Here is a 13,920-nt window from a genome sequence, read left to right as displayed (position 1 = left end):
GTGCCTCCTATTGTATATACTCAATGGTGCGGTGGCCGGCCGCTAGCAGCGACAACAGGCAGGATGGCTGACTAGCTGGCTGACTGGTTGATAAGCACGGGTGAGCGGCAAGGCGGGGAACAAACCGCTCAGGCAGGCAAGCAGAAAAAATCAACTCGGGAGCAAACCACCACCGCGAGTATAAATAAGCGGCTCGTTCAGCCGGTTTGGCATAGTAGCTTCGAAACACTGCAGAGGTACACATCAAAAAACGGAAAGGTAGAAACTGAGTATAAATTTAAAGAAGCGAGTCAAATAGATACTTATTTGTAGAAAGTGTGAAGAACGTGAGTTTCATTCAAAGCAAAGCAAGCAGTAAAATTAACAACAACAAAATTGTTTCAAGAAGAATTCTATCTATGCGAATAAGTTACGTTCTAGTACTTATTTTTTTTTATAAAAAGAATAAACGCAGAAGGAACTCTGTAATTTTAAAAAATTTAAAATTTTATGAAAACAAAAAATTGCCATCTCAAGCAAACAAATCTTATTGAAAAAAAGCTGAAACGGACCAACGCCATTTAAGTGATAATTTAACTATATAGCAGAATCAAGTGCTGTGATTTCAAACTACAAAAACGGTTAATTCAACAAAAAAATAAAAATTAACTAAAACGGCATTGGAAAGCAACCATAAACGCTAAGTTTCCGATGCAGCAACAGCAGCAAGCAATTCAACAACTTAATACAAAACGGAAATTCAGCAAATTGTGATATAGCAACAAAGGCAGATCGAAGTTAAAGCAGAGCAAGAACTTTTTCAAAAATCATTAAGAATATTTTTGAAAAAAATCCAAGAACTGAACCTAAGCGTTCTAAGTGATATATATACATATAACCAGTGTGATTTCGACTGAAACTTACCTCCAGTCGAAATAATCGGGAGAAGTGTGAAGCCAACAAGCAGCGCTACCACCGAAAGCAATTTTGTATAAAACAAAAAAATAAATAAATAATAATTCTGCAAATACATTTTTATTTACAAATAATTTAAATGAAAATGGAAGTACTTGCGGTGCAACAACAATATCAATCTAAGTATAATATATACGGGTCCAGTAAAGTAAGAGGTAAGTTGAGACAAAGAATGAGACAATTTTTAGTTTACTTAGAATTCGGAAAAATGCGGAAAATTCAGTTAGCAGCAATGAAAAGAAGAAATGCTAAATAGATTTCTTGGGAAAAAGTAAGAAAGTAGAAATACATATAAAAATACTTGTTTTTTGCATGATTGGAAATTAAGAAAATATCTCTATAGAGAATTGTAGCTGAATTTTCTGGAAATTTTTCCGTACTTTCTTATATACATACATTAAAATAAAAGCCAGCAAAGTAAAGGTGCTCAGTGTTAAAAAAAAAATTATTGAAACTGAATTTTTTGTGTTCAAACCTTTTTAATATCAGAGATTTGTAATTTTTGAGCTTTCCTTTTAAATTAGATATGTATGATTTTAAAAGTTATCTAAACTTTTATAGCTTAGGATTTGTTACTTTTTTGGGGCTTTATACTACTTTTTTTTTAATTTCGAAATGTTACAATTTTGAAATTTTTTAGAATGTACTTTTTTAAGAAAATTTAATTTAAACACATTTTGTGCATTTAATGATTACTTTTGAAAAATCTCCATTTTTGAAAATATTTTTTAATTAAATAAATTTTTAGAATTTTAAAATCATGAAAATTTTTGCATTTGTTTTAGTTCCGAAAACCTTTTCTGCAAGGTTTACATTATTATGTAGTTTTCAACAAAACATTTTTAAAGACACAATTTTAAATTGCATTCAAATTTTTGGCATGTAAATGCAAGCAGATTGCACACTTGACACTTTTTCCCACTGAACTAATTAATTTCGGACCCTTCCAATTATGTTTTCGTAAACAATTTGCAAAATCTTACGGTTTTGCACAAAAGAGCCACAAAAAAATAATAGCAAATGAATTGCAACAAAGCAAAAAAAAGAGTATCTATTAGATGCACACATAGCGGTTTCAAGTGGGCGCACATACAGTTCACCGTCGACGCCGCCAATCAGCCATTCACCCCTTCGCACTCATTCACTCGCCGTGTGACGGGCGTTGCGTTGCGTTACGCACGAGCATTTTGTGCAAGTCGCCTGCTGGCCCAGCTCATACATAAGTACATACATACATACATACATATGCACACACATATGTAATGCGCTGTTCAAGTAAACAAGCTGCAATAACAGCAACAACAAGCCGCACATAACGATAATCAACGTATGTATTTTGTAATTTTTTTTTCCTCTTCGGTTTTACAATTTTTATTTTTCCAACGTTTGTTGTTACCAAGCGGCTGCACAAAAGCAAAGCAAATCAACGCAAGTGATGTAGCACATGTTCGTTAGATAGTTGTTGGCATTGCGGGTGATCGAGGGGTGGATTAACGGACAAATACATATATGTACATATGTATGCATGTGCAGCGCAAGCGAGCTGAAAACGAACGACAGCCATGACGATGTTTGTCGATGGCGATGGTGGTGGTGCAGACGTTGGTGGTGGTAACGGTGCCTCGGCTGCTGGCTGTTGCCATGCATGTATGCGAGTGTGTGCTCACCCACTTTACACTTTGCAGCGTATTTTCTCATAAAGATATGCTGCCTGCTCTTCGGCGGCCGCTGTTAGTGCGGCGTTTGCTTTCGTGTTTGCGCTGCCATAAGCAAGTGCCTGTGTGTGTGTGTGTGTGTGTGTGTGAGTGTGTGCCCGTTTCCATGCCACACGAATATTCTAGAAAATTGATTTGCCTGTTTATTGTTTTAGTGTGTTAGTTTTTGTTGTTTTTTTTTTCTTTTCAATTCTTTATCTCCATTTACTTTGGCTGTAAGAAAAATAAACTTAGCGGCATTGCATGCATACTTAGCTTAAATACATATTTACACACCTTTATCAACATTTTACTAATCTCACTTCATTTTTGTTTCTTTCTCTTTTCACCTACAGATTGGACCAGCACATTATCGCCGCTCTTACCGCTCTCGTCATGCGCCTGCATCGACGCAGAGCCCGAGGTGGCTGTCAATCCACAGCCCACGGCCAGCATACCCATACCATATCTGCAGAATCAACAGAATTATCATATTAGCAACAACAACAATAACAATTATAACAACAACAACAACAATACCACAGTTAACAATAAAAATTTGAAAAACAGTATTATGCATCATAATAATAAGAAAACCAAACGCACAGCAAGCACTGAAGAGCTGCTGGCGGTGCCTGAGGTGATGATTGCCCCACCGTCGTCGAAGGAAGTGAAGAAGACGCCTGCGGGCCGTGTGGCCTCGGCACCTACCCCCTTCACCATCAGCCCATCTACGACTCCAGCCACCTTCAACGGCACCACCACAACCACTGAAACTCCAATCGTGGGCGGTAGCTACCTCACCATCCAGCACACACCCTCCCAGCATCCCTCAGCAAATCTCTTCAACTGTGATGATATCGATGCAGCAGCCGTTGATGATCTCTCACTGCGCCTGTTGGATGAGTTGCGTGCGGCCAAGCAGCGCCATCTCACCTGCACCGAAGTCTCCCTACCCTGTGATCTCACGCAGCGCATTGCCGCCGAAATAATACGAGTTTCGGAAAAGGAACCCTGCGGCATACGCGGCTGCACCATCTACATCGAATTCGAAGATGAACCGAATAATTCACGACGCATCGCCGAACTCAAATTGGATCCCGAAATGGTATCCACTTTCGAGATCTATCTCACACTGCGTCAAGATCATCGCGGCTGGACCTCATTGCTGCCACAATTCATGAAGAGTCTTGCACGCACAATCACCATCAGCCCAACATTCACAATCACCAAACACAAACTCTACTCACCGGATCGCACCAGTTACAGTTATAATGGCAGTGCGTCCGCAGCGATCTCAACGCAAACATCGTGAATTGCAAACGTTGACAAGGGAGACGATGACGTCGGCCGCTGCGTTAAGCATTCGTTGCGACAGCTCAGTTCAATGAGTTGGTGGCATGAGCGGCGGCAACGGCGATGGCGGCGTCAACGAGACGAGCGAAATAGTGAGATGTCTGAATTGCGTGAATGTGGAGGCTGAGGCTGAAGCTGTTGACGGTTGATGGAAGCTGAAGGCGTCTGCGTTGTCAGTGCAGTTAACGACGATCGTTCAGCATTCGTCGTGTGGAGCACGACGATCTTTAAGGAAGTGGTTTTTGAGGGAGAGGAGTTTACGAGCCGACCATAACGAACGATTTGCTTTAAATATATGATATGATAACTGCTGCTCGACGATAAGACGACCTCGAAAAGATGAAGATGAAGATCGAACGTTCGAAATCGTGTAAGATGTTGAAGACGTGTTATTAAGTTAAGCATGTTTTTTTAACTATCTATTATTGCGTAATGCAAGAAGAGAAGTGTATTCGAAGCAACCCCACCTACATACATACAAACATACAGACAGACACACATACAGACACAAACACAGTAAAAATAATTTACTTACAGTATAAGCGAGGTCTAGTAGGGCCTGCTGCCACGACATTTTCCACTTTCACTTTTCACTTTTACTTTTTCGTTTCATAAAACACACCACACATACAAACGCAAATATACATACATACTACATGCTACATAGGTATGTAGGTTTATCTCATTTAATGACGTATGAAACAAAGTATCTTTCAATTTGAAACAAAAATGAACTCGTTAGTTTTTAGTAAAGCGAATACGCGCCCACGAATGATCTGCATACATATTTAAAAGAAAAAAATAAAAAAATAAATTTTAATAATAATGTGTACTAAAAGTTTTAAAAATTTTATTTTTACGTTTATTTTTTAATTTTTTGTAACAAATTTCTGTGAATGCAGTGAATGAACGTTTAGTAGTAGCGTTTAAGTCAATTGTCTTGATGATTGATTGATTGATAGATTTTTGAAATTCAAAAGCAAGCAAAATTGCAGTTAATGCGAGCGGAAGTAGCAGTTGAAGAAGAAGAGGAGGCGAAATTAAAGAAAATACATGAAATTTTAAGATTTCAACGGCTGCCGCGGCGAACAGCGGGCACACCAACACCATCGCCACCCCCAAAAGCGGCCCACACAAGCTTATATTTGCCAATACGCTGCATATGTGTGCTTGTGTGTGTGGTAGAGCGACGGAGGAAAGGGGTTGTGTGGCAGTGAAGCTAAGAGTGGTGTGCCCGCCCCCAACGCACGGCAGCTAAAATCTCAAACTCATGAAAATGTGATAACACTTTAAGATGCTAAGATTTTTTTTTTAAATTAAGATTACGATGAAGTATAATAGGTGGAGAAGAGTAGCAGTTAAAAAAGCAAGAAGACGAAAAAAATATAAAAATTAATAATTGATGTAGTTTGTGTGAAAACTTTTTTTCAAATGAAATCGAGCAAGAGAAAAAAAAAACAAAAATTACTTTAAAAAGCTGAACAAAAATTTGGCGTTAAAAAACTTTGTGTGAAAAATTTTGCAAAAAATTTGTAAAACTGTAAAAAATTTTGTGGGAGAAGCAACATATGCGATATTGAGTAAAATTCAAATAAAAAAAACTAAAAACAAAAAATATTTGAAATCTTAAATTGTGTTTCAAATGTAACAAAAACTAGTATTAACAAATTCCCAAAAAAATTAAATCCAAAAAAAAACAAATTGAAAAACTTTAGTAACTACATAAAAACTTAAGATTTTTTCAAGTAAATTAAATTCCAAAAAAAAACCAACAACAATAATTTAGTAATAATTTCAAATCAAAAACAATCAAGCTCACACACACCTACAGAAGCGTACATACCTAAAAGGAAAACAGCTAAAATATGAAATAGCCTATTTCCAAAAACCAAAAATTTAACAAAAATACTGTGCATAGCAGTAAACAATAAATAGCACCAGCAAAAACAAATGCAACTTTCTATAAACAATAAACAAAACAACATTTATATTAGTATGGCACAAAACTAAAACTGCAAGTGAACATTTAACATTTTAGCCCGCAAAAATAATGGCAATAAATTCATGTTAGCAACAACAAAACCAAACAAGCTTGAAAATCAAAATGACAGCAAAATACAAAAAGCAAAAAAACAAAAACAAAAGAAAACTAAAATAGCCTATATCTACTCATTGTGTAACCGTCATTAGGTATGTATGTACATAGCTAGTAACTGCAGTTATGCAGCCGTAATATCTTATTTGGCATACATATTAATTACAATTACAACAGTAAAAACAAGTGAAAAATTAATTAAATTTGAAATGAAATCAACAAACAAACAAACCCTGTGCATGTATTAATTTTTTTATTATTAGATACTACTATTACCACTATTACTATTATTATTGTACTATTATTATTACTATTATTACAAAAACAAAGAATGATTGTATTAATGTTAAGTTTTTTTCTAATTACAAATTATGTATGCATTCAAGCAAGCATATTATGTATATGTATTTAAACTATAACGACTAAAACAACAACAACAACAACAAATTGTGTAACGATCAACAACTACACACACTACATTTTTACATACAAAACGCCGTTAAAGGTGCGTTAAATTTTTTCAAAACAAAAAAAAAAACATAAAAAAGCACAACACAAAAAAAAAATACAAAACAAAAAAGAACTGAATACAGCTAATGTTGCCAGATTAAAAGTAAAAAAATTACAAACAAACAAATGCATCAAAAATCCACAAATAAAGTGAAAAAATACTTTTTTGTAAAAATAAATTTGCTGACTTTTGAATTTTTGCGCTCAAAGAGGGAAAAGTGGGCAGGTAGAGTGTTGGGGAAAGAAGGCGAAATAGATAAGAAGAAGAGGAAATTTGTAAGTAACTTGTTCCAAAACTAATTGACTTTAGCTGATGCTACTTGGCTTTGCTTTCTTTGCTGAATCGTTCGTTACGTTCCAGGTGTGTACTTTCCTTTTTCCGATGGATTTATTAGGAAACTATTCATTTTGAGTGGAACATAAAAGCCACATAAATCTGGATAAATTTGAATGATGGTCCCCGATGTGGGTTGGCATGGGCCTGCAACACAAGAAAATATCTAGCGGGGTCTAATTGCACAATCTTGGTAGCCAATTCAAGTCACCTTTGCGAGAGGTAACTATACAACCCCAAAAATGTTTGGGCTGAAAATGGATATATGTATACTGGCGCACAGTGCGTGGTGCAATGGTGATAGACTGAAAAATAAATTATAGGCTAGACAGACGCCACCAACACAACATCGCCGTATGAGACTGCAAACGAAAAACGTGGAGCAATGCAACCACGGTTCGCTTACCATCTGGCAACGCAACTGGAATGAAAATTTGTATTACGAATCGCAACTATCGTTAATTGCTGTAGAGTTATCGATAATCGAAATTTGACAGTTCGGCAACCAGCAAGCGTCTGTAAACGAGCTGTGTGAGTAAAATTATATTATTGCAATAAAGTTTTAAAGAAAAGACAGCAATAAAGCTAAAGTCATCATAATTATCTGTTTAAGAGGAAGAGAAGTGCATGAATGCGGCCTCAATCAGGCGACACTTAAAGGATAATTCCAATGCTCTAGTGCTACCGCGTGTGTTCATTTTGAAAGCATATTGAGGACTTCCAAAAGAAGCTGTAGTATAATTGGTTATTAAAACGAAGGAACCACTTCGTTCAACTGCAATACTTCCGCTCATAAAAGCTTACGCACCTCTCCGAGATTTTTCGTGGAAGGAAGTGCCAAAGCAAAGACTTCAATTTGGAAAACATGGTGTGTCGGTAGTTTTAAAAGAGGCAAGTTTTCGCTTTTGTTTCGCCAATAGGGCGTACTCCACTAAACTAAAATATATGACAAACTTTTCAATTTTCGCTCCTAAATAGGCTCTAAAAACCTTCCCAGCAACCACAACAATGTAGTTGCCTATATACACACCATGTAGCAACTGCAGTTGTCAGTTGAAAGTTCCCAGTTGCCATCTGTAATATCGTTTTGGCAACTAGCAACGCAACTGAAGTCCGCTTGCTATCGATAATCGACAATAGTCAAAATACAGAGAAAGTTCAAATTTTAGATCAATTTTAAGCGGTCGTTATTCATATACCCACATTTCTTTCATTTTTCAACATAATAAATAAATAACTAGAGCTTTTTTAAAAACTTGCCACAGATAGATCGACGCAAATTTAATTATCTCTTATTAAAAAAAGAAAGAAACTTGAAATCGGTTAAAATTTGGGCTCTCAAAATTGATTTGTCCACAGCAACCTTTTTTGCCCCACTGTGTGCCGCCCAGTTCGTTGAACAAACACAAAGCACTGGATCCAGCAGCATTTCACAGCCAGCACATGTAAAAACGTGGACGATATTTCTTATGTCAGTATGACATTAGCGCAAACCAACAATCTGCCAAACGCGGAATGTGAAACAAATTTTTAGGCAAATAAAATAATAATATGTAATATGTGTTAAATGTGAAGAAGAGCAAATGAAAAATCTAAATAATTAACAATAAACCAGCTCGAAATATTTTCTTTAATCCAAAATACCATTAAGTTTCGCAGGGTTCAAAAATTACCCTAAGGATAAATTAGGTTTGTAATTTAAGGGACTAATGAGGGATAAGTATTCTAAGTATAACTATTCACAAAAGAAAACCATATGAACAACCGAGGTGAATTAAGCGTCAGAAGAAGCTAAGGATCTTAGGAGTAGTTTCTATAAAAACAGTTTAAATCAGGGATGGGCGAAATCAGGAAAATTGATAATTGAATTAAAAAGAAAGAAAGTTTCATTCATCATTCAAGTAATTTCGAATCAAAGATAAATTTGCATCACGCGGTTTTCAAAAAGAAACAAAACGCATTTAGTTTAATGTTTTGGTCAAGAATTTAGCTTTGCTCAAAGATAAGGGTTTGCCGTTTATGTTTTAAAAACGATTTCGGGCAAGTGACCGCTGCAGCTGGCTCGAATATATTCCAGCCGAGAGGCCCAATTTTGGGCGACGTTTTGCGGAAATTGGGGCCGTATTTCAGCAATAACGCGCCGAATGTTCTCTTCCAAGGCGTCAATCGTCTCGGGCTTATCTAGGGATGTTCCGATACAAGTAAATACGAGTATGTACTCGATACTTTTGTTTCGATACCAACTACTTTTTTTACTCGAATCGTTGTTTCGATACCTACTTGGTATCGAAAGAAAAGTACATGTATCGAATAGATTTGAGAAAGTGCCATATCCTGTCAATAATATTTTTTCTATGGAAAATAGTTACTTCGTTTTCATAAAACAAAAATGTTTTAAGCAATTACACCGCCAAATTATAAAGTGTGGATATATTTTTACAAAGTTAGTGATACCACAACAAAGTGTAAGCAATCTCTATAGCCGTAAAGTTTTGTGGGATCCTTTCAAAGGTTGAATTTTTTGTCTAAGTAATCGTATTACTTTAAGTGCTACTAAAGAAGAAATATACATATCGATACCTCAACTGCAAATATATAGAAAATATTTGAGATAGGGCGTTTTTGAACCGAATTCTGAAACAGGGTGTGAGGTTTTCTGAGATAGGGCGTTTTCCAATCTAATTCTGAAATAGGGCGCTTTTGAAAAGTTTTCTGAGATAGGTCGTTTTCGAACTTTCTTCCGAGATAGGTCGATCTTCCACTCAGGTGCCGCAAAGCTTTATGTCACAGAAAACGCCTGAAAATTACTTTCGCTTTGTTGAATTTAAGAGGATGAAAAATTATCGATATAAGTCGATACCTATCGATACATTCGCTTGACTCATATAAGTAGTATTGAAATAGCCTTTTGAGTAAACTCATTTGAGTAGGTATCGATACTTTGATGGTATTGGAACTTCACATAACCCCATAAAAAATAGTCCAGAGGTGTTAAATCGCACGATCTTGGAGGCCATGCCCCAGGCCCACGACGTGAGATAATGCCCTCACCAAAAGTTTCCTTCAATTAATTGATTGTTACGTTGGCTGTATGGCATGTAGCGCCGTCTTGTTGGAACCAAAGGTCGCCCACATCAACATCTCCATCCAATTCAAGCACGAAAAAGTCATTAATCATAGCTCTATAGCATTCCCCATTGGCTGTAACATTATGGCCGGCTTCATATTTGAAGAAATATGAACGAATGATTCCCTCATAGCACACCAAACAACGACTTTTTGAGAATGTAACGGCGTCTCAACAATGGCTTGTGGATTATAATTACTCCAAATGCGACAAATTTGTGTGAAACCGATCCATGGTTGCTCGAATTACCGACTCTGCTGGGCGATTATGTCGACCGAATATGCGTAGCGCGTACCGAATCATTATTTTGGTAATAAATTTGCACGATTTGCAAACGTTGTTCCGGAGTAAGTCTGTTCATTATGAAATGGCAAACCAAACTCAGTATAAATCAAGTAACAGTTTTCGAGGTATCCGTATGAAATTTGGTAGATGAGTGTATTTTCATAATGCATTAATCATTTGTCGGATCCCAAAGAATCAGACCACTATAACATATAGCTTCCATACAACGGATTGTTCAGATATACGATTTTTTGTTATAACTTATCCATTTATACAGCTAGGAACATGAAACTACGCCCTATTTTCAATCATTATCAACAGAAAATTTACAGTAAAATGAACAAAGATCGGGTCACTACTATAACGTATTTGTTCTTTGAAATTATACAAAAAAACGCCGATAATTTTGGATCGTAGATTATGGAACCGTATACCGTTTTTCAGATCCGATCATTTTCAGAAGTTATTTTCATAGTAAAAAAATTAAATTCTGACAAGGCGAAAAATAAAAAATAAATTTTTTTTTTGCAATCTTTTCCTTCTAAAATAAAGCCTGTTCTTTTGCCGGAAAATCAAGTTACTAACGATGAAAATCGATGGATAACTAAAAAATTTTTGAATGGTCAAAGGAAAAAGCATTAATTTTTGATATGAAATAAAAGCAGAAATTGTGTTAATCATACGCCATATCGTACATGGCGTATGAGTAACATTTTCCATGTTAACGTTTAACGGTGTTTAGAGGCGATCATTTGAATCAAAAGTTGGCTGCACTCCAACTTCATTGGAAGCGATTAGTAGAAAGGCTTTCAAGGCCTGTAAAATCGCCTCATGTAAACATCGAATTATGCAAACTTAAAATGAAATTATCTTGGGAAAATGGCCTGATCTAGAAAAATAGTATACAGATACGACTCGAAATTAAGTTTATATGTTTCGGCGTTTTTATACCCGAGCGCACTTGTGCACAAGGGTATATTAATTTTGTTCACATAACGGTTGTTTGTAACAGCCAAAACGAATCGAGATAGATATAGACAAATGTATACATAAATGATCAGGATGAAAAAAGAAATCGATTAAGCCATGTCTGTCTGTCCGTCCGTCCGTCCGTCTGTCCGTCTGTCCGTCTGTCCGTCTGTCCGTCTGTCCGTCTGTCCGTCTGTCCGTGTACACGATAACTCGAGCAAAAATTGAGATATCTCAACGAAATTTGGTATGTAGGTTTCCCTTAATCCAAGGTAGGTTGGTATTGAAAATGGGCGAAATCGGACTTTAACCACGCCCACTTCCCATATAACGGTAATTTCCAGAAATACGAAAACTGCGATATTTTAGTAACTACTGAAGATAATTCACTCAAAATTGATATTTACAATAATTTTTAGACGAAAAATAAGAATATTATACATTTTTGGAAAATGGGCGTAGCCACGCCCACTTATGGTTACATGTGTATATCTTGGTAACCGCTGCACCAATTTCTTCCAAACTTGGCACAGTTGTTGGCCTTTGCATAACATACCAAATGGGCGAAAATTTTTAAAATCGCTCAATAACCACGCCTACTTCCCATATAACGGTAATTTTCAGAAATACGAAAACTGCGATATTTTAGTAACTACTGGAGATTATTCACTCAAAATTGATATTTATAATAAGTTTTAGACGAAAAATAAGAATATTATAAATTTTTGGAAAATGGGCGTAGCCACGCCCACTTATGGTTACATGTGTATACCTTGGTAACCGCTGCACCAATTTCTTCCAAACTTGGCACAGTTGTTGGCCTTGGTATAGCGTAAAAAACCGCCGAAACTTTTTAAAATCGGACAATAACCACGCCCACATCCCATATAACGGTTATTTAGAGAAATACAAAATCTTCGATAAATCATTAAATATTGAAGCTAATTTATTCAAAATTGATGCTTGCAACAATTCTTTACCAAGAAATAGGTTTATGGTAAAATTTTGGAAAATGGGCGTGGCACCGCCCACTTATGATCTCATATAAGTATATCGGTAACCGTTCTACCAATTTGTACCAAACTCGGTATGGTTATTGTACTTGCCACGTGTAAGCAAAACGTTGAAAATTATTGAAATCGGACTAAAATAACGGCCGATTCTCATATAACGGTAAATTTAAGAAATGCTTGAAACTTCAATATTTCGAAATTGAAGGACGCTAATTTACTCAAAATTGATACACCTCGGCTTACCATCTAGCGGAAGGTTTCGGAAGGGTGAAAAAACATATATTTAACACTTGCGCCGGGTATTTAATGTTCGGCTCCGCCCGAACTTAGACTTTCTTACTTGTTTTGTGTAATTTTAGCGTTGCTACTGTGTTATTTATTATAAGTAAACTCAAAATCATTTTCCATGCACTGGTCTGAAGCAATCCGACCTGACATACCATCGCTTCATACCGTACGTTCTTATATGTATTTATGTCACCATTTCACTGCACCTTTCTCTGTAGGTCAGTTCATTTGTTGCGTAGCTTATCGCTGGTACCTGTCACGGGCTGTTACTCATCACACTTTGACAAACAAACGACTTACTAAGCGCTTTTTACATATTTGCAAATATAAGGAAAGTAAATTATTTACGTATGTACATATGTATGTATTTTTAGCTAAGCTTACATTACGGACACCCTTGCATTTGCATATAAAGAAATGCAAATACTTACATACATACAATAGCTGTGAATACTTGTATAAATTAAGCTTACGCAATACAAGGGCTGTCAAGGGCGTTAAGCGGCGAGGCGAAACCCAACGCCGACTATCACTAAGTAGCACCTAAATTGAGTTTGGACATTGAGTAGTCTGTAGAATACTCGAAGTATTATTTAATTACAACAGCATGTTAAATTCACATATTAATACAGGTTTTATACATACATAAAATGTTGTACAAAATCAAATAATTTTGACCCCTTGAATCGAATTCATATATAAAGGATGTTGTGCCAAAAGTCCGCCGATATACATATACATATGTCTGTACGCGCGTGCACAAAGGTACACCAGTGGGTATGAGTAATGTGTGCGCCAGAGCTGCTGGTAGGCTCTGTCTGTGACTAATTACTTATACGACATGGCGTATTTACCTCAACTAACAGTCTTGTGGTTTTGATTATATGTGATTATTTGTACGAATTTATATACATACATACATACATACATACTTAAAGAGGAAAATTAGTATATAAATTTCTTTACTTTTTCCGCATATCTATAGTTTGTATAAGATTGACAGTATATGTATAACAACATTAAGGCGGCTCGATTTTCTAGTGATAAAACTAAAAAAAAAAAAACAAGATAATGCTTGAAGAAAACATACAAAAATTTAGAATTTAGATTAATTTTAAGATCGTATTATTTTTTAATAAATATTAAAAATCCAAAATTTTTGCATAGAAAAATGTTTATTTTGCAAAAAATTGAACATTTTCGATTTCTACAAATAAAAATAAAAATTACAGGCAGTTAATAATAATGAAATTTTTGTTTTGTTTCTTTATAATAAAATTTTTGTTTATAGCACT

General features: G+C 35.8%; 1 protein-coding gene across 1 annotated transcript; it reads left to right on the top strand.

The window, feature by feature from the left end:
• Positions 1-202: 202 nt before the first annotated feature.
• LOC118739320 (protein scylla) lies at positions 203-6,120 on the top strand. Its single transcript, XM_036470573.1, has 2 exons — positions 203-1,109; positions 3,005-6,120. Exons 1-2 carry the CDS (start codon positions 1,034-1,036, stop codon positions 3,961-3,963), a joined length of 1,035 nt encoding a protein of 344 aa, XP_036326466.1. The 5' UTR covers positions 203-1,033; the 3' UTR covers positions 3,964-6,120.
• The last annotated feature ends 7,800 nt before the right edge of the window (positions 6,121-13,920 follow it).

The sequence above is a fragment of the Rhagoletis pomonella genome, unplaced genomic scaffold, assembly GCF_013731165.1.
Source record: "Rhagoletis pomonella isolate Grant_MI unplaced genomic scaffold, Rhpom_1.0 Rhpom_scaffold_00005, whole genome shotgun sequence".
In the NCBI taxonomy this organism is placed as follows: Eukaryota; Metazoa; Arthropoda; class Insecta; order Diptera; family Tephritidae; genus Rhagoletis; species Rhagoletis pomonella.
Note: the sequence above shows the minus strand (reverse complement) of the source record. Positions and strands in the feature narration are given on the sequence as shown.